The following is a 22,207-nucleotide window of genomic DNA, read 5'->3' as shown; positions in this document are numbered from 1 at the left end:
GAGGAAGAACAATCTTGCCGTTTATCTGAACATCCTGTTTTGGTTTAGAGTTTATAAGGATTCAAGTACTTTCGCAATTAAATGAATGCATATGAACCAAGAGAGCAGTCATTTAATTTTTTTATTTTATTATTTAAGTTCAGTCAGTCTGCACTTCTGCATAGGCTCCCGAGTGGCGAGGTGGTCTAAGGCACTTCTGCATCTCAGTGCAAGAGGCCTCACTACAGTCCCTGGTTCAAATCCACTGTATCACATCCGGCCGTGATTAGGAGTCCCATAGGGTGGCACACGTTTGGCCGGGATAGGCTGTCATTGAAAATAATAATTTGTTCTTAACTGACTTGCCTAGTTAAAATAAATATTTAAAAAACCATACCGTCAGGTAACAAGACAGGACACGTTCATGGACATGTCTGCTGTTAGTCTAGGATATGACACACGACAAGAGCTTTCACCTATTGAGAGAAATAAAGTCACACTGTTAATACAATGTGTACGAGGGGAGATGTTTCTGTTACAGACATAACATTAATTACTACATTTGTATACTTACATCATTGGTCTCCATTTCTGCTATTAGCTGGGCTAACCTGGTGTCTGCTACTAGCTGGGCTAACCTGGCGTCTGTTACTAGCTGGGCTAACCTGGCGTCTGCTACTAGCTGGGCTAACCTGGCGTCTGCTACTAGCTGGGCTAACCTGGCGTCTGCTACTAGCTGGGCTAACCTGGCGTCTGCTACTAGATGGGCTAACCTGGCGTCTGCTACTAGCTGGGCTAACCTGGCGTCTGCTACTAGCTGGGCTAACCTGGCGTCTGCTACTAGCTGGGCTAACCTGGCGTCTGCTATTAGCTGGGCTAACCTGGCGTCTGCTATTAGCTGGGCTAACCTGGCGTCTGTTACTAGCTGGGCTAACCTGGCGTCTGCTATTAGCTGGGCTAACCTGGCGTCTGCTACTAGCTGGGCTTACCTGGCGTCTGCTACTAGCTGGGCTAACCTGGTGTATAGACTGTAGATAATTAGAAGACAGTGAGCATCAAATTGTGAAATCAACACAGTAATACTAGTGTTACCAGTTACTGTAAGTTACTGCCACATGTTGAGCAAGACATCACATGTATTAGAATTGTACTCACACCCTCAGACACCAAAGGGATAGTCTCTTGAAGTCCTCCAGAGTGGTAAGAGCATTTACGATTCTGAGGATTGTTCTCTGCTCGTTGGTTTCCTCTTTATAGATCCTGTAAAGGACACGCTGGAGATAAAAAAATACAAAAAAAACCAGCAAAAAACATTATGAAAGGCTCTGACAGGAAAGAGGTTTCATGCTTTAAACGTGCACCGTTTTACTGCTTTACCTTGTCGGTAGTTGAAACGGGAAACTCCTCTGTGGAGAATCTGGTCGGTTCTGTTGTCATTATTTCAAAGTTGATTAGTGTTCCATCAACATTAAACAATTTCACTATTGAATACATCATTCAAAAAAAGCACTCGCACATCTGAGATAACTTGTTGCAGGTGCTAGTATCACTTTAATAAAAAGAAGTGATATCAGTGTGCATTGAATACATGAAATGATAAGGCGTATCATACCTTTGTCCGTTGTGCTGCTTCCCTCAACTACAACATGATCTGGAGTCTGATCTGTCTCTGCTTCACTCTGACTGTTAGCACCGTAGCCAAGGTCGTCTGAAACATGCAGTATATTCTCCCTTTTGTACTGTAAAGGATCGACCCTAAACTGTATCTAATGCTTGAAAAAATGATCTAAAGAAAACATGAATAATAACTTGTATATCTACTTACAGGGCAGAAGCCTTCGGGACAGCAGGTACTCTTCGTCTGTATCGCTGCAGGTCACCAACAACTAACTTTAACTTCCTTCATACTGGACACAAACATCACCGACATTTGTAGTCTGTGGATTGGGTGGGCTATTTACAGATGGACTATGTACAGCTGCAGCGATCGGTTAGCTGCTCAGATAGCTGATGTTTAAAGTTAGTGAGGGAAATATAAGTCTCCAGCTTCAGCAATTTTTGCAATTCGTTCCAGGCACTGGCAGCAGAGAACTGGAAGGAAAGGCGGCGTTGGCTTTGGGGATGACCAGTGAGATATACCTGCTGGAGCGCGTGCTAGAGGTGGGTTGATGTAATCATTGCACGCTAGAAATATGGGACCAAATACTAAACTTTCGACAACTTTAATACACATATATGGGGGACTATGTACAAAAAGAGCTGTAATTTCTGAACGGTTCACCTGATATGGATGAAAAATCGCCTAAAATTAAAGCTGACAGTTTGCATTTAAAGCTCATATTTATTGTATCATTTAAAGCTGGAGTACAGAGCCAGTTCAACAAAAAAGGTGCCACTGTACATTTGGAGCTCACTGTACGTCAGAATTCTGTTGAGAAACAGACAATTGGGCAATAGTGTGTATCAACATCAACAGAGCACAAGGCTCCTGCTTAGCAATAGATGGAACAGAGACAGAGGCCTTAGTGTGTTGTTCTATTGTACCCAGCAGAAGGCAGCTTTGTCCCAGGCACTGACTGTGCTGCTCGGGGTGCTGATGTGAAAATACAGTCTGTTTGGCCAAGCCCACAGGGAACTACAAAGTGTTTTATCGATCACCTCTTTGGGTGTCCCACACCACATGATAGAGTGCAGGCCAATCTACTGAGAGTAGACTGATTGGTTGAGTATAAACAGGACCAGTCAGTCTCACTGTAATGTGATTGGTTGAGTATAAACAGGACCAGTCAGTCTCACTGTAATGTGATTGGTTGTGTATAAACAGGACCAGTCAGTCTCACTGTAATGTGATTGGTTGTGTATAAACAGGACCAGTCAGTCTCACTGTAATGTGATTGGTTGTGTATAAACAGGACCAGTCAGTCTCACTGTAATGTGATTGGTTGTGTATAAACAGGACCAGTCAGTCTCACTGTAATGTGATTGGTTGTGTATAAACAGGACCAGTCAGTCTCACTGTAATGTGATTGGTTGTGTATAAACAGGACCAGTCAGTCTCACTGTAATGTGATTGGTTGTGTATAAACAGGACCAGTCAGTCTCACTGTAATGTGATTGGTTGTGTATAAACAGGACCAGTCAGTCTCACTGTAATGTGATTGGTTGTGTATAAACAGGACCAGTCAGTCTCACTGTAATGTGATTGGTTGTGTATAAACAGGACCAGTCAGTCTCACTGTAATGTGATTGGTTATGTATAAACAGGACCAGTCAGTCTCATTGTGCTGAGCTGTACTTTTCACTGACATCCTCCACCTCACCCTCCACTCTGTACAGGACAGTCTGTTTCACAACAGTAACAACAGAACGGTTTCTGATTGTCTGTGACAGGTGGCCGACACACCCTGTTTTAGACACACCAGTCCGCCCACGGGGAAAAAGTCTGAATGTGCTTCAGGTGTGCACTGCATACACAATACTTCTTAGCCTCCAGAGCTTTTACTGTCATTAAAATCTTTTACTGCTGTCACGCCCTGATCTGTTTCACCTGTCCACCCACCTCCAGGTGTCGCCCATCTTCCCAATTATCCCCTGTGTATTTATACCTGTGTTCTCTGTCTGTTTGTTGACAGTTCGTCTTGTTCGTTCAAGTTTACCAGCGTTTTCCCTGTCAGCTCCTATCATTTCCCAGCCTCTCTTTTCTTGTCCTCCTGCTTTTTGACCTTTGCCTGCCTTGATCCTGTACCCGCCCGCCTGACCTCTCTGCCTGCCCCTGACCCTGAGCCTTCCTGCCGTCCTGTACCTTTGCCTTACCCTGGATTATCGACCCCTGCCTGCCTTGACCTGTCTTTGCCTGCCCCTGTTGCTACAGTAAAAATTGTTACTTCAACAGTCTGCGTCTGTGTCTTACCTTGATTCCTGATAACTGCAGGGTTAAATCAGGGTCACCCTGAGTGATATTATATTATAAATTATATATATTACACTCTATATACATCACAGAAGACTTAAATATAATACAATTGTTTGACTTACTGTAGAAATACCAGACTGATACAGGGTTTTTAAACCCAGAGGTGCAACATAGACTTCCAGGAATGATTACGATACAGACCAAACAGACCAGGCTGGGATTTGGGAAGTGAAAAAATATTGCTTAGTTGTTAATTCTCTCTCAATCTAAAAGCACAACCTAGATTAGAGCCAATGTCTTCAGTAGTGGAACAGGTTATTACTCCACTAGATTAGAGCCAATGTCTTCAGTAGTGGAACAGGTTATTACTCCACTAGATTAGAGCCAATGTCTTCAGTAGTGGAACATGTTATTACTCCACTAGATTAGAGCCAATGTCTTCAGTAGTGGAACAGGTTATTACACTTTGTACTTCTGAACACTCCAGGTAGGTTGCAGTTCTGGAATACGGTGGCGCTGGGGGATAATGGGTTCCTGGTAGTTTGACGTTTAATTCTTCTCTTGTCTTTTTCAGTTAATTTGCGCCTTTTCTTCCCCATGCGTTTTTTTCACCCCAGTTCACTATTCGCAACAAAACGTTTGAATGTCCGGTGGTCACACCTCAATAGTTCAGCTATTTAAAGAGTGTCGCATCCGTATGAAAGGCATTTTACATTTTTGGCTTTTCAGTGTCAGTTAAATCTCTTATTTGGCCCATTTTACCTGAGGTAATGAGGCTGCCTAACAAATACGCACACCTTGATATAAGGTGTAATTCACTTTCGCCACACCCTCCCTCATTACACAAATGCATATCACCTGAAAATGATTAAATCCAATAAGCATTCAAGTTTATATGGTTTGGAGTTCGAACATGTGAATAGAAATAATGATAAGATCAGAATACTCACTTGCCTAATAATTGTGCACGCAGTGTAGTCCAAGTTAGAAGCATACACATATTAACCCATCATTTAGAAGCTCAATGCTGCAGTGAATATATCATGTCAATTTAGACAGTGAAATAAAACATATCGCATAAAGAAATCATAGATAGCCTACACTAAGTGCGCTCTCTCCGATTTCCCAGCTCCCGGGTATGCAGCTGGAAAAGCTACCCTAATGTTTCAGTTTTTTAGGGACAATAGATGTATCCTACCTCGGCCACAATAACACAATGTCATGAAGAACGTTATTATTGTTTTCAAGTGAGTCCAAAAGTCTAGTCTAGGCTGTGAACTGCAGTGAATAACCACTCACAAGCCTGGCGTTTTGAATGCATATTCATTTCGACATAAATAAGTATAGCAGACATGCTGGATCCTGGCAGAGCGGGTGCAGTATAGCAGACGTGCTGGATCCTGGCAGAGCGGGTGCAGTATAGCAGACGTGCTGGATCCTGGCAGAGCGGGTGCAGTATAGCAGACGTGCTGGATCCTGGCAGAGCGGGTGCAGTATAGCAGACGTGCTGGATCCTGGCAGAGCGGGTGCAGTATAGCAGACGTGCTGGATCCTGGCAGAGCGGGTGCAGTATAGCAGACGTGCTGGATCCTGGCAGAGCGGGTGCAGTATAGCAGACGTGCTGGATCCTGGCAGAGCGGGTGCAGTATAGCAGACGTGCTGGATCCTGGCAGAGCGGGTGCAGTATAGCAGACATGCTGGATCCTGGCAGAGCGGGTGCAGTATAGCAGACGTGCTGGATCCTGGCAGAGCGGGTGCAGTATAGCAGACATGCTGGATCCTGGCAGAGCGGGTGCAGTATAGCAGACGTGCTGGATCCTGGCAGAGCGGGTGCAGTATAGCAGACGTGCTGGATCCTGGCAGAGCGGGTGCAGTATAGCAGACATGCTGGATCCTGGCAGAGCGGGTGCAGTATAGCAGACGTGCTGGATCCTGGCAGAGCGGGTGCAGTATAGCAGACATGCTGGATCCTGGCAGAACGGGTGCAGTATAGCAGACATGCTGGATCCTGGCTGAACGGGTGCAGTATAGCAGACATGCTGGATCCTGGCAGAGCGGGTGCAGTATAACAGACATGCTGGATCCTGGCAGAGCGGGTGCAGTATAGCAGACATGCTGGATCCTGTTGGAAACCACAACAGCAGCAGATGGCATGAGATCAAGTGATTCTGTAATAGTTGATTCCTGCTGAATTCGTGCACTTTTAATCAAGCAAATAGTAGCACTGGACTGATTAGGTTGGCAAAACAATTTTCATTTTTTTCTATGGTTACTACTTGAAAATATGACAGCAATAGTATTTGATAGAGTAAAGATTTTAGTGCACATTTCTAAATGTTATTGTTGACTTCCGTGTAGCTAACCAATGAAGGAGTTTTGGGTAAAACGCTCTGGCCCTTTAAGAAACCCGGACCGTTTCTATGGTTACTGCTTGTACACAAAGAGCTAGCGGCTGAAACGGGAGAGATGTGCTACTTTCACACTTTACCAGGTTTGTGAACCACATAATAAAGGATTTACGCATGAATTATAGATGAATCATGTGTGTTTTGTCGTTGACTTAATTAGCCTCACAACTGTTTGGCCCAACAGACTGCAACCATGCTTGAGGAATCTGAGCTAAGACCCCAAACAGGGTTAGACCCGTCCATGAACCGTCATCGACCTGCATCAGAAAATACACAGGTTAGCACTAACTAACGATTTTATCATGCCCGTTTGATTCTTACAGTAGATTGGCTTTTTTTTACCCTTATTTTATCAGGTCAATTGACTGAGAACACGTTTTCATTTACAGCAACAAACTGGGAAATAGTTACAGGGGAGAGGAATTAGTCAGTTGGACGCTGGGGATGATTAGGTGGCCATGATGGTATGATGTCCAGATTGGGAATTTAGCCAGGACACCAGGGTTATACACCCCTACTATTACGATAGTAGCATGGGATTTTTAAAGACCACAGAGAGTCAAGACACCTGTTTAACGTCCAATCCAAAAGACTGCACCCTACACAGTGATTAGGGCAATGTCCCCAATCACTACCCTGGGGCATTGGGATATTTTTTGGGGACCAGAGGGCCTCTAACACCACTTCCAGCAGCATCTGGTCTCCTGTACAGCGACCGACCAGGACCAACCCTGCTTAGCTTCAGAGGCAAGCCAGCAGTGGGATGCAGGGTGGTATGCTGCTGGATAATTAGTAGGCTGAACTATGTGGGAATGTCAGTGTGTTTCATTCAAGATCAGTTATTGACTATTGTTATACTCCTAAGTCTAATGCTACGCTATATTTTCCAATAGGACATTTCACATTTATTGGCAAGCATCTTCAAGGATCTCTACACAACAGAGATTATTGGGAAAGACACAGTTGCCATTCTCACCAAGACAAGAAGGGGAGACAACAACTACCATGACAAATATGTGGAGGATCTTCAACAGGTAGCTAAGCTGCCCATTCAACAACTAACCCTAACCCTAACCCATTCAACAACTAACCCTAACCCTAACCCATTCAACAACTAACCCTAACCCATTCAACAACTAACCCTAACCCATTCAACAACTAACCCTAACCCTAACCCATTCAACAACTAACCCTAACCCTAACCCATTCAACAACTAACCCTAACCCATTCAACAACTAACCCTAACCCATTCAACAACTAACCCTAACCCATTCAACAACTAACCCTAACCCATTCAACAACTAACCCTAACCCATTCAACAACTAACCCTAACCCTAACCCATTCAACAACTAACCCTAACCCATTCAACAACTAACCCTAACCCATTCAACAACTAACCCTAACCCTAACCCATTCAACAACTAACCCTAACCCATTCAACAACTAACCCTAACCCATTCAACAACTAACCCTAACCCATTCAACAACTAACCCTAACCCATTCAACAACTAACCCTAACCCATTCAACAACTAACCCTAACCCTAACCCATTCAACAACTAACCCTAACCCATTCAACAACTAACCCTAACCCTAACCCATTCAACAACTAACCCTAACCCATTCAACAACTAACCCTAACCCATTCAACAACTAACCCTAACCCTAACCCATTCAACAACTAACCCTAACCCTAACCCATTCAACAACTAACCCTAACCCATTCAACAACTAACCCTAACCCATTCAACAACTAACCCTAACCCTAACCCATTCAACAACTAACCCTAACCCTAACCCATTCAACAACTAACCCTAACCCTAACCCATTCAACAACTAACCCTAACCCTAACCCATTCAACAACTAACCCTAACCCTAACCCATTCAACAACTAACCCTAACCCATTCAACAACTAACCCTAACCCATTCAACAACTAACCCTAACCCATTCAACAACTAACCCTAACCCTAACCCATTCAACAACTAACTACCTAACCCATTCAACAACTAACTAACCCTAACCCATTCAACAACTAACCCTAACCCATTCAACAACTAACCCTAACCCTAACCCATTCAACAACTACAAAACACAGCTAGCTAGATATGTGCCCTCACTGCCCTGTGCAAACTGTGTGTGTGTGTGTGTGTGTGTGTGTGTGTGTGTGTGTGTGTGTGTGTGTGTGTGTGTGTGTGTGTGTGTGTGGTGTGTGCGTGTGTGTTGACCTTCATCAGTTTCATTTAGAGATAGAAAATGGAGGCTTTTATATCAAAGATAATTTAAATAAAAGATGTGTTTATATGCTTCAAGATCGCCTTTTTTGGTCAGGTTTTTGCAACTCATTTACCAATCACAGCATGTTTTGTGTCTTATCCAATTGTGATAGGTCACTGAACTGATAGGAGTTCATTATGAAATATATACAAAAGCCTCCTTCAGTTTGTTCTCTAGAAAACACAGATGGCTATGTGTCAATTTATTATAAAGAAGCACTGTCGTCAAAGAGGTGCAGAATTTTCTCTTCAGTTTGCTCATCAATTCATGCACCTTGGTTGGAGAGTGAGGTAGACTGCAGACTGTTCACGTCCCTTTGCACCAAACCTGTGAGGATCATGAGCATATAAGCACAGCGAAGTCTGATTCAGCTCTGTTGCTGTCTTTGGAACTAACAGTTCCAATGGTAGGACTCTATGCCGGAGCTAGGCCGACATTATTATGTTTTACTGCGAATTTGCGGGTCAAATTGAATCATTTCATGAACCATATTATTTGTTTAATAACAACCAGCCTTGTTAGCCATGTTACCTGGATGGACAACAACCTGGTAACTTGCCCAGTATGGTGGCACTGGGAAACTTATTGGATACCTATTCCAGGTGATGTGAAAGGTAGGATTCATAGGCCTCTTAATTTAATGTTAGGGTTAGACATCAGGGTTAGACATTAGGGTTAGGGTTAGACATTAGGGTTAGACATCAGGGTTAGACATTAGGGTTAGACATTAGGGGGGTTAGACATTAGGGTTAGACATTAGGGTTAGACATTGGGTTAGACATTAGGGTTAGGGTTAGACATGGGTTAGAATTGGGGGGGTGACGGGGACGGGTTGGGTTAGACATTAGTTAGACATTAGGTAGACGGAGGACATTGGGTTAGACATTAGGGTTAGGGTTAGACATTAGGGTTAGACATTAGGGTTAGACATTAGGGTTAGACATTAGGGTTACTGTGTGGTTAATTAGACTATATGACTTTGTGGCTAGTGACCACTCTGCAGAGCTGCCTCCAGAACAAGATTCATGACAAGAAACCCTAACCTGCATTTGGCGCATCAGTGCAACCAATGAACATGTTAATTAAGGGGAAGGAAAGGGGGATACCTAGAGTAGTTATATAGGATGGTGTGATATATAGACAGTAGTTATATAGGATGGTGTGATATATAGACAGTAGTTATATAGGATGGTGTGATATATAGACAGTAGTTATATAGGATGGTGTGATATATAGACAGTAGTTATATAGGATGGTGTGATATATAGACAGTAGTTATATAGGATGGTGTGATATATAGACAGTAGTTATATAGGATGGTGTGATATATAGACAGTAGTTATATAGGATGGTGTGATATATAGACAGTAGTTATATAGGATGGTGTGATATATAGACAGTAGTTATATAGGATGGTGTGATATATAGACAGTAGTTATATAGGATGGTGTGATATATAGACAGTAGTTATATAGGATGGTGTGATATATAGACAGTAGTTATATAGGATGGTGTGATATATAGACAGTAGTTATATAGGATGGTGTGATATATAGACAGTAGTTATATAGGATGGTGTGATATATAGACAGTAGTTATATAGGATGGTGTGATATATAGACAGTAGTTATATAGGATGGTGTGATATATAGACAGTAGTTATATAGGATGGTGTGATATATAGACAGTAGTTATATAGGATGGTGTGATATATAGACAGTAGTTATATAGGATGGTGTGATATATAGACAGTAGTTATATAGGATGGTGTGATATATAGACAGTAGTTATATAGGATGGTGTGATATATAGACAGTAGTTATATAGGATGGTGTGATATATAGACAGTAGTTATATAGGATGGTGTGATATATAGACAGTAGTTATATAGGATGGTGTGATATATAGACAGTAGTTATATAGGATGGTGTGATATATAGACAGTAGTTATATAGGATGGTGTGATATATAGACAGTAGTTATATAGGATGGTGTGATATATAGACAGTAGTTATATAGGATGGTGTGATATATAGACAGTAGTTATATAGGATGGTGTGATATATAGACAGTAGTTATATAGGATGGTGTGATATATAGACAGTAGTTATATAGGATGGTGTGATATATAGACAGTAGTTATATAGGATGGTGTGATATATAGACAGTAGTTATATAGGATGGTGTGATATATAGACAGTAGTTATATAGGATGGTGTGATATATAGACAGTAGTTATATAGGATGGTGTGATATATAGACAGTAGTTATATAGGATGGTGTGATATATAGACAGTAGTTATATAGGATGGTGTGATATATAGACAGTAGTTATATAGGATGGTGTGATATATAGACAGTAGTTATATAGGATGGTGTGATATATAGACAGTAGTTATATAGGATGGTGTGATATATAGACAGTAGTTATATAGGATGGTGTGATATATAGACAGTAGTTATATTGGGAAAGGGGGGATACCTAGTCAGTTGTCCAACTGAATGTATTCAACTGAAATGTGTCTTCCTCATTTAACTCAACCCCTCTGAATTAAGGTGCCAGTGTTTGTGTTTTTCTACATAACTTCTCACTGCTTGAGCCTCCAGGTCCATTCAGAGTACAGCCGTCGGATGCGTGATGCTGACATGCTGGAGAACCACATCATTCAGGCTCGGGTCCAGGCCACGGCCACAGAGAGCAGGGCCCACACCAAGGTGGTGGAGGAGGTGGGAGAGGCCTACCAGCAGCTGGGTCTGCCCCCAGGTACACTGGTCTGGATCACTCTGTAATGCTGCTGTATCACTAGCCTCTAGGAGCTAGGGTATTACAAACTATACCGTGGGACGCCTTGTGAAGAGATAACTGCAATAAGCCTTGTGCTTTGTGAAGAGATCACTGCAATGAGCCTTGTGTTTTGGGAAGAGATCACTGCAATAAGCCTTGTGTTTTGGGAAGAGATCACTGCAATAAGCCTTGTGTATTGTGAAGAGATCACTGCAATAAGCCTTGTGTTTTGTGAAGAGATCACTGCAATAAGCCTTGTGTTTTGGGAAGAGATCACTGTAATAAGCCTTGTGTTTTGGGAAGAGATCACTGCAATACGCCTTGTGTTTTGGGAAGAGATCACTGCAATAAGCCTTGTGTTTTGGGAAGAGATCACTGCAATATGTTTTGTGAAGAGATCACTGCAATAAGCCTTGTGTTTTGGGAAGAGATCACTGCAATATGTTTTGTGAAGAGATCACTGCAATACGCCTTGTGTTTTGTGAAGAGATCACTGCAATAAGCCTTGTGTTTTGTGAAGAGATCACTGCAATAAGCCTTGTGTTTTGTGAAGAGATCACTGCAATATGTTTTGTGAAGAGATCACTGCAATACGCCTTGTGCTTTGTGAAGAGATCACTGCAATAAGCCTTGTGCTTTGTGAAGAGATCACTGCAATAAGCCTTGTGTTTTGTGAAGAGATCACTGCAATAAGCCTTGTGAAGAGATCACTGTAATAAGCCTTGTGTATTGTGAAGAGATCACTGCAATATGTTTTGTGAAGAGATCACTGCAATACGCCTTGTGCTTTGTGAAGAGATCACTGCAATAAGCCTTGTGTTTTGTGAAGAGATCACTGTAATAAGCATTGTGAAGAGATCACTGCAATAAGCCTTGTGAAGAGATCACTGCAAAAGCCTTGTGAAGAGATCACTGCAATAAGCCTTGCCACCTAAAATAAGTGTGTGTTTCCCTCAGTCAGGTGGACCTTCATGTGGTGTGTTGACAACGGCCTTCTGAAGAGTAACAACCTGATCTGTCCTGAAGACTACATCACAGGACTGACCCCGCCCCGCAAAGCCCCCAGAGGTACAGTAGTATGCCCCTCAAAGCCCCCAGTAGTATTCCCCTCAAAGCCCCCAGAGGTACAGTAGTATGCTCCTCAAAGCCCCCAGAGGTACAGTAGTATGCCCCTCAAAGCCCCCAGTAGTATTCCCCTCAAAGCCCCCAGAGGTACAGTAGTATGCTCCTCAAAGCCCCCAGAGGTACAGTAGTACGCCCCGCAAAGCCCCCAGAGGTACAGTAGTATGCCCCTCAAAGCCCCCAGTAGTATTCCCCTCAAAGCCCCCAGAGGTACAGTAGTATGCTCCTCAAAGCCCCCAGAGGTACAGTAGTACGCCCCTCAAAGCCCCCAGAGGTACAGTAGTACGCCCCTCAAAGCCCCCAGTAGTATGCCCCTCAAAGCCCCCAGAGGTACAGTAGTATTCCCGCCAAACACCCTTTGGAATGCATGTAATTTAAAACAGATCATCCATTTTAAAGTACTCTGAAAACACTTTACCCTTCAGTATAAGTCTCTTTTAACTCTGTCAACTATCTGTCTGTCCTCCCAGCCATGTCCCTCCCAGGCTTTGCCAAGCCGACGGTGTCCTACAACAGACACATATGCGACCTTCCCCAGGATGATGGCTACACAGCGGTCCCTCCCCCAGAGAGGACAACCCAGAGCTTGCTGGAGGAGTCAGAGACATCCCTCACCCTTACCTGTAGCTCAGACACCTGCACCCCCCAAAGCCTACCTAGCCAGGTAGGACACACAGAGGTGGTCTTGTATGAAGGCTTCTTTTGAATACTGTGAAGGGGTGGGTTAAGATTTGGGTATGGACGAGTCTCAGGTCACCACTGATGTGACCTCTCCTCTGCTGGTGTTGACGAGTCTCAGGTCACCACTGATGTGACCTCTCCTCTGCTGGTGTTGACGAGTCTCAGGTCACCACTGATGTGACCTCTCCTCTGCTGGTGTTGACGAGTCTCAGGTCACCACTGATGTGACCTCTCCTCTGCTGTTGTTGACGAGTCTCAGGTCACCACTGATGTGACCTCTCCTCTGCTGGTGTTGACGAGTCTCAGGTCACCACTGATGTGACCTCTCCTCTGCTGGTGTTGACGAGTCTCAGGTCACCACTGATGTGACCTCTCCTCTGCTGGTGTTGACGAGTCTCAGATCACCACTGATGTGACCTCTCCTCTGCTGTATTCCAGAAGGCGTGCCGAGTGAGGAAGCCTAAGTGGATGAATGAGCTGAGTGCTGAGAGCAGAGCAGAGGAGAGAGCTGGCCTTCAGAAACTACAGCAGAGACTCAAGTTCCTGCGGAACCCCAGATTCCTTCCCCCCAACGCACAGCAGGGGGGCAAGTCGCTCATCCTGTTTCGGGAAAAGGGAGACAGGGGAAGGAAGGGACAAGAGGAGGACGGGTAGGACTCTGTTCAGCTTCATGTGTTTGCAGAACTAGGTAGCCTAGGCTATGCTGTGTTGGTTTGGATTTGTAGCATCCCAAATGGCCCCCTATTCCCTATTACATACACTACTTCTGACTAGTGCAAGGTGTTTCACTGGGATCAGGGAATAGGGGGCCGTTTGGAATGGAACCATTTTCTTCTGCGCTACAAGAACCGACACAGGAACAGCAGCTCTGAACAGGAGCAGCTCTGAATGCTACTGCTTCTTCTTCTGCGCTACAAGCGCGAACCGACACAGGAACAGCAGCTCTGAACAGGAGCAGCTCTGAATGCTACTGCTTCTTCTTCTGCGCTACAAGCGCGAACCGACACAGGAACAGCAGCTCTGAACAGGAGCAGCTCTGAATGCTACTGCTTCTTCTTCTGCGCTACAAGCGCGAACCGACACAGGAACAGCAGCTCTGAACAGGAGCAGCTCTGAATGCTACTGCTTCTTCTTCTGCGCTACAAGCGCGAACCGACACAGGAACAGCAGCTCTGAACAGGAGCAGCTCTGAATGCTACTGCTTCTTCTTCTGCGCTACAAGCGCGAACCGACACAGGAACAGCAGCTCTGAACAGGAGCAGCTCTGAATGCTACTGCTTCTTCTTCTGCGCTACAAGCGCGAACCGACACAGGAACAGCAGCTCTGAACAGGAGCAGCTCTGAATGCTACTGCTTCTTATTCTGCGCTACAAGCGCGAACCGACACAGGAACAGCAGCTCTGAACAGGAGCAGCTCTGAATGCTACTGCTTGGTTCTAGAAGTAATGACGTGTGCTGACTAACAGGATGAACTCTTGTCCATGATCTGACTCCATTGGTTAGATCATTCATATGCAATTATTATAGGCTGGGCTATGGGGCGGCAGGTAGCCTAGTGGATAGAGTGTTGGGCCGGTAACTGAAAGGTTGCTAGATCGAATCCCCGAGCTGACAAGGTAAACATCTGTCCTTCTGCTCCTGAACAAGGCAGTTAACCCACTGTTCCTAGGCCGTCATTGTAAATAAGAATTTGTTCTTAACTGACTTGCCTAGTTAAATAAAGGTATAATTAAATATGGGCAAGATAATCCTTTCTCAATATTAGGTGTAAAGTAGTTCTATGACTTCCTTCCTGTCTGAACATCAGCTACCCTCATACCTGACATGGAAAACTATGATCCCAGGGAAACACCCTGGTTCAGCATGATGTCATGTCTATATGAAACATGACTAACTAAACTCAGCAAAAAAAGAAACGTCCTCTCAATGTCAACTGCGTTTATTTTCAGAAAACGTAACGTGTAAATATTTGTATGAACATAACAAGATTCAACAACTGAGACATAAACTGAACAAGTTCCAAAGACATGTGACTAACAGAAATGGAATAATGTGTCCCTGAACAAAGGGGGGGTCAAAATCAAAAGTAACAGTATCTGGTGTGGCCACCAGCTGCATTAAGTACTGCAGTGCATCTCCTCCTCATGGACTGCATCAGGTTTGCCAGTTCTTGTTGTGAGATGTTACCCCACTCTTCCACCAAGGCACCTGCAAGTTCCCGGACCTTTTAGGGGGCCCTAGCCCTCACCCTCCGATCCAACAGGTCCCAGATGTGCTCAATGGGATTGAGATCCAGGCTCTTCGCTGGCCATGGCAGAAGACTGACATTCCTGTCTTGCAGGAAATCATGTAGAGATCGAGCAGTATGGCTGGTGGCATTGTCATGCTGGAGGGTCATGTCAGGATGAGCCTGCAGGAAGGGTACCACATGAGGGAGGAGGATGTCTTCCCTGTAACGCACAGCGTTGATATTGCCTGCAATGACAACAAGCTCAGTCCGATGATGCTGTGACACACCGCCCCAGACCATGACGGACCCTCCACCTCCAAATCGATCCCGCTCCAGATTACAGGCCTCGGTGTAACGCTCATTCCTTCGACAATAAATACGAATCCGACCATCACCCCTGGTGAGACAAAACCGCCACTCGTCAGTGAAGAGCACTTTTTGCCAGTCCTGTCTGGTCCAGCGACGGTGGATTTGTGCCCATAGGCGACGTTGTTGCCGGTGAGGACCTGCCTTACAACAGGCCTACAAGCCCTCAGTCCAGCCTCTCTCAGCCTATTGCGGACAGTCTGAGCACTGATGGAGGGATTGTGCGTTCTTTGTGTAACTCGGGCAGTAGTTTCCATCCTGTACCTGTCCCTCGGGTGTGATGTTCAGATGTACTGATCCTGTGCAGGTGTTGTTACACGTGGTCTGCCACTGCGAGGATGATCACCTGTCCGTCCTGTCTCCCTGTAGCGCTGTCTTAGGCGTCTCACAGTACGGGCATTGCAATTTATTGCCCTGGCCACATCTGCAGTCCTCATGCCTCCTTGCAGCATGCCTAAGGCACGTTCACGCAGATGAGCAGGGACCCTGGGCATCTTTCTTTTGGTGTTTTTCAGAGTCAGTAGAAAGGCCTCTTTAGTGTCCTAAGTATTCATAATTGTGACCTTAATTGCCCACCGTCTGTAAGCTGTTAGTGCCTTAACGACCGTTCCACAGGTGCATGTTCATTAATTGTTTATGGTTCATTGAACAATCATGGGAAACAGTGTTTAAACCCTTTACAATGAATATCTGTGAAGTTATTTGGATTTCTGAAAGACATGGTCATGAAAAAGGGGACTTCTCTTTTTTTGCTGAGTTTATGATCCCAGTGAAACACCCTGGTTCAGCATGATGTCATGTCTATACGAAACATGATACATCTGTCCCAAATGGTACTCTATTCCCTATGTAGTGCACTTCGGCCCATAGGGGTCTGGTCTAAAGTAGTGAACTATATAGGGAATAAGGTGCCATTTGGGAATGCAGGCAATGAACACCTGTGTGTTTGTTTGAGACATGATGAGAATTAGCACCTGCTGGTTTTCAGAGTCACTCCATCCATAGCCTGCTGGTTTTCAGAGTCACTCCATCCATAGCCTGCTGGTTTTCAGAGTCACTCCATCCATAGCCTGCTGGTTTTCAGAGTCACTCCATCCATAGCCTGCTGGTTTTCAGAGTCACTCCATCCATAACCTGCTGGTTTTCAGAGTCACTCCATCCATAGCCTGCTGGTTTTCAGAGTCACTCCATCCATAGCCTGCTGGTTTTCAGAGTCACTCCATCCATAGCCTGCTGGTTTTCAGAGTCACTCCATCCATAACCTGCTGGTTTTCAGAGTCACTCCATCCATAGCCTGCTGGTGTAGCTGTTGTTTTCAAAGCAGAACGTAGAAGAATATATAAGAAGATAGATTTAACAATGTCAAAACACTGGTGGCAACAGCACCACAGGACCATTCCACCCATCATCTGACTGAGAACATACTGACAGCACCACAGGACCATTACACCCATCATCTGACTGAGAACATACTGACAGCACCACAGGACCATTACACCCATCATCTGACTGAGAACATACTGACAGCACCACAGGACCATTACACCCATCATCTGACTGAGAACATACTGACAGCACCACAGGACCATTACACCCATCATCTGACTGAGAACATACTGACAGCACCACAGGACCATTCCACCCGTCATCTGACTGAGAACATACTGACAGCACCACAGGACCATTCCACCCGTCATCTGACTGAGAACATACTGACAGCACCACAGGACCATTCCACCCGTCATCTGACTGAGAACATACTGACAGCACCACAGGACCATTACACCCATCATCTGACTGAGAACATACTGACAGCACCACAGGACCATTCCACCCATCATCTGACTGAGAACATACTGACAGCACCACAGGACCATTACACCCATCATCTGACTGAGAACATACTGACAGCACCACAGGACCATTACACCCATCATCTGACCCTTCGCTATGAGACTAGAAATTGAGCTCAGGTTCATCCTGTTTCCATTGATCATCCTTGAGATGTTTCTACAACTTGATTGGAGCCCACCTGTGGTAAATTCAATTGGTTGGACATGATTTGGAAAGGCACACACCTGTCTATATAAAGTCCCACATTTTACAGTGCATGTCAGAGCAAAAATCAAGCCATGAGGTCAAAGGAATTGTCCGTAGAGCTCCAAGACAGGATTGTGTCGAGGCACAGATCTGGGGAAGGGTACCAAAAAATGTTGTCTGCAGCGTTGAAGGTCCCGAAGAACACAGTGGCCTCCATCATTCTTAAATGGAAGGTTTGGAACAACCAAGACTCTTCCTAGAGCTGGCTGCCCAGCTAAACTGAGTCATCAGAGGAGAAGGGCCTTGGTCAGGGAGGTGACCAAGAACCTGATGCTTACTCTGGAATGTTCTGTTACTCAGTTATATATAGAGCCATGTCATCATGGAATGATCTGTTACTCAGTTATATATAGAGCCATGTCATCATGGAATGATCTGTTACTCAGTTATATATAGAGCCATGTCATCATGTAATGATCTGTTACTCAGTTATATATAGAGCCATGTCATCATGTAATGATCTGTTACTCAGTTATATATAGAGCCATGTCATCATGGAATGATCTGTTACTCAGTTATATATAGAGCCATGTCATCATGGAATGATCTGTTACTCAGTTATATATAGAGCCATGTCATCATGTAATGATCTGTTACTCAGTTATATATAGAGCCATGTCATCATGGAATGATCTGTTACTCAGTTATATATAGAGCCATGTCATCATGGAATGATCTGTTACTCAGTTATATATAGAGCCATGTCATCATGGAATGATCCGTTACTCAGTTATATATAGAGCCATGTCATCATGGAATGATCTGTTACTCAGTTATATATAGAGCCATGTCATCATGGAATGATCTGTTACTCAGTTATATATAGAGCCATGTCATCATGTAATGATCTGTTACTCAGTTATATATAGAGCCATGTCATCATGTAATGATCTGTTACTCAGTTATATATAGAGCCATGTCATCATGGAATGATCTGTTACTCAGTTATATATAGAGCCATGTCATCATGGAATGATCTGTTACTCAGTTATATATAGAGCCATGTCATCATGTAATGATCTGTTACTCAGTTATATATAGAGCCATGTCATCATGTAATGATCTGTTACTCAGTTATATATAGAGCCATGTCATCATGTAATGATCTGTTACTCAGTTATATATAGAGCCATGTCATCATGGAATGATCTGTTACTCAGTTATATATAGAGCCATGTCATCATGTAATGATCTGTTACTCAGTTATATATAGAGCCATGTCATCATGGAATGATCTGTTACTCAGTTATATATAGAGCCATGTCATCATGTAATGATCTGTTACTCAGTTATATATAGAGCCATGTCATCATGTAATGATCTGTTACTCAGTTATATATAGAGCCATGTCATCATGGAATGATCTGTTACTCAGTTATATATAGAGCCATGTCATCATGGAATGATCTGTTACTCAGTTATATATAGAGCCATGTCATCATGGAATGTTCCGTTACTCAGTTATATATAGAGCCATGTCATCATGGAATGTTCCGTTACTCAGTTATATATAGAGCCATGTCATCATGGAATGTTCCGTTACTCAGTTATATATAGAGCCATGTCATCATGTAATGATCTGTTACTCAGTTATATATAGAGCCATGTCATCATGGAATGATCCGTTACTCAGTTATATATAGAGCCATGTCATCATGGAATGATCTGTTACTCAGTTATATATAGAGCCATGTCATCATGGAATGATCTGTTACTCAGTTATATATAGAGCCATGTCATCATGTAATGATCTGTTACTCAGTTATATATAGAGCCATGTCATCATGTAATGATCTGTTACTCAGTTATATATAGAGCCATGTCATCATGGAATGTTCCGTTACCACAGGTTACTCAGTTATATATAGAGCCATGTCATCATGGAATGATCTGTTACTCAGTTATATATAGAGCCATGTCATCATGGAATGATCTGTTACTCAGTTATATATAGAGCCATGTCATCATGGAATGATCTGTTACTCAGTTATATATAGAGCCATGTCATCATGTAATGATCTGTTACTCAGTTATATATAGAGCCATGTCATCATGGAATGATCTGTTACTCAGTTATATATAGAGCCATGTCATCATGGAATGATCTGTTACTCAGTTATATATAGAGCCATGTCATCATGGAATGATCTGTTACTCAGTTATATATAGAGCCATGTCATCATGGAATGATCTGTTACTCAGTTATATATAGAGCCATGTCATCATGGAATGATCTGTTACTCAGTTATATATAGAGCCATGTCATCATGGAATGATCTGTTACTCAGTTATATATAGAGCCATGTCATCATGGAATGATCTGTTACTCAGTTATATATAGAGCCATGTCATCATGGAATGTTCCGTTACCACAGGTTACTCAGTTATATATAGAGCCATGTCATCATGGAATGTTCCGTTACCACAGGTTACTCAGTTATATATAGAGCCATGTCATCATGGAATGTTCCGTTACCACAGGTTACTCAGTTATATATAGAGCCATGTCATCATGGAATGTTCCGTTACCACAGGTTACTCAGGTAAAGCAGGTTTAACCTTAAAAAACAGATTTAAAACCATATTGTATCACAGAGCCTCTCCTCTTTCTAAAGCTCTCATTAACTGTTCTGTATATAATTAAATGAATATGTATATACTGTAGGAATGGTGTGTAAATACAGTAGTCATTTGTTTTTGTGTCTTGGTGTCTTTATTGTTATTATATTTAATATTGTCTGATGTTGTTCATGTCTGTAACTGTTATGTTCCCTGATGTATATTTGATGTAAATGTGTTGTTTGGAAGCCAGGAAGAGTAGCTGCTGCATGTCCACAGCTGCTGGGGATCTATTCAACTAAACCATAACACTTCAGGGCTAACAAGCACATTCTCTTCAACACACGTCAGTTTCTAGTTTCATTAGATTTAACTTTTTAAATTCCTAGAAGTCAGCGGCAGCACGGAGACAGCACTGCCGTTTGGAAACTAAATGTTTAAATCCTAATGTGGTTAACTGAATAATTACCTGGAGTAGACATGCATGACAGATATACCGTATGTTCAGGACACACTAACCTGTCTGTTTTCTGTGTGTCTACCTATCACAGCACAGTAAATAAGGCCCCATAACCTGTCTTCATGTTGTTCCCCCCAGATCCCCAGCTGAGCCCATCCCTGTGTTCCTGGCCAATCCACCTGTTGTCTTCTTCACTGACTACAGAGTGGGACAGGTATATGAGGTATGTACTGACTACAGTGGGACAGGTATATGAGGTACGTACTGACTACAGTGGGACAGGTATATGAGGTACGTACTGACTACAGTGGGACAGGTATATGAGGTACATACTGACTACAGTGGGACAGGTATATGAGGTACGTACTGACTACAGTGGGACAGGTATATGAGGTACGTACTGACTACAGTCATAACGTTCCAGGAACGTTGTCTAGTGTTTTATTATCTATTGTAGTCATAACGTTCCAGGAACGTTGTCTAGAGTTTTATTATCTATTGTAGTCATAACGTTCCAAGAACGTTGTCTAGTGTTTTATTATCTATTGTAGTCATAACGTTCCAAGAACGTTGTCTAGTGTTTTATTATCTATTGTAATCATAACGTTCCAGGAACGTTGTCTAGAGTTTTATTATCTATTGTAATCACAACGTTCCAGGAACGTTGTCTAGAGTTTTATTATCTATTGTAGTCATAACGTTCCAGGAACGTTGTCTAGAGTTTTATTATCTATTGTAGTCATAACGTTCCAGGAACGTTGTCTAGAGTTTTATTATCTATTGTAATCATAACGTTCCAGGAACGTTGTCTAGAGTTTTATTATCTATTGTAGTCATAACGTTCCAGGAACGTTGTCTAGTGTTTTATTATCTATTGTAATCACAACGTTCCAGGAACGTTGTCTAGAGTTTTATTATCTATTGTAGTCATAACGTTCCAAGAACGTTGTCTAGTGTTTTATTATCTATTGTAGTCATAACGTTCCAAGAACGTTGTCTAGTGTTTTATTATCTATTGTAATCATAACGTTCCAGGAACGTTGTCTAGAGTTTTATTATCTATTGTAATCACAACGTTCCAGGAACGTTGTCTAGAGTTTTATTATCTATTGTAGTCATAACGTTCCAGGAACGTTGTCTAGAGTTTTATTATCTATTGTAGTCATAACGTTCCAGGAACGTTGTCTAGTGTTTTATTATCTATTGTAGTCATAACGTTCCAGGCTTCTGCTTCCATCTTATTCAGACTATATGTATTTTACAGACACTATTTTCCAAGTGTTATATTTTGTTTGTTTTTAGTCCTGTCCTTCCTCTACTCT

General features: G+C 43.1%; 1 protein-coding gene and 1 long non-coding RNA gene across 2 annotated transcripts in view; both read left to right on the top strand.

The window, feature by feature from the left end:
- The first annotated feature begins 891 nt into the window (after positions 1-891).
- LOC106579771 (uncharacterized) lies at positions 892-3,868 on the top strand. Its single transcript, XR_006760830.1, has 2 exons — positions 892-1,179; positions 1,807-3,868. It is a non-coding gene; the product is annotated as an uncharacterized lncRNA (long non-coding RNA).
- Positions 3,869-6,187: 2,319 nt separating this feature from the next.
- Positions 6,188-22,207, top strand: part of dlec1 (DLEC1 cilia and flagella associated protein) — a 118,260-nt gene continuing 102,240 nt past the window's right edge. The window contains 8 exon segments of the mRNA XM_045702866.1: positions 6,188-6,383; positions 6,485-6,577; positions 7,194-7,334; positions 11,190-11,346; positions 12,325-12,435; positions 12,960-13,153; positions 13,609-13,820; positions 21,024-21,108. Coding sequence (XP_045558822.1) covers positions 6,494-6,577; positions 7,194-7,334; positions 11,190-11,346; positions 12,325-12,435; positions 12,960-13,153; positions 13,609-13,820; positions 21,024-21,108 — 984 coding nt within the window. The 5' untranslated portion in view covers positions 6,188-6,383; positions 6,485-6,493.

This window comes from Salmo salar, chromosome ssa19 (assembly GCF_905237065.1).
Source record: "Salmo salar chromosome ssa19, Ssal_v3.1, whole genome shotgun sequence".
In the NCBI taxonomy this organism is placed as follows: domain Eukaryota; kingdom Metazoa; phylum Chordata; class Actinopteri; order Salmoniformes; family Salmonidae; genus Salmo; species Salmo salar.
This window is presented reverse-complemented; position numbering and strand designations above follow the sequence as displayed.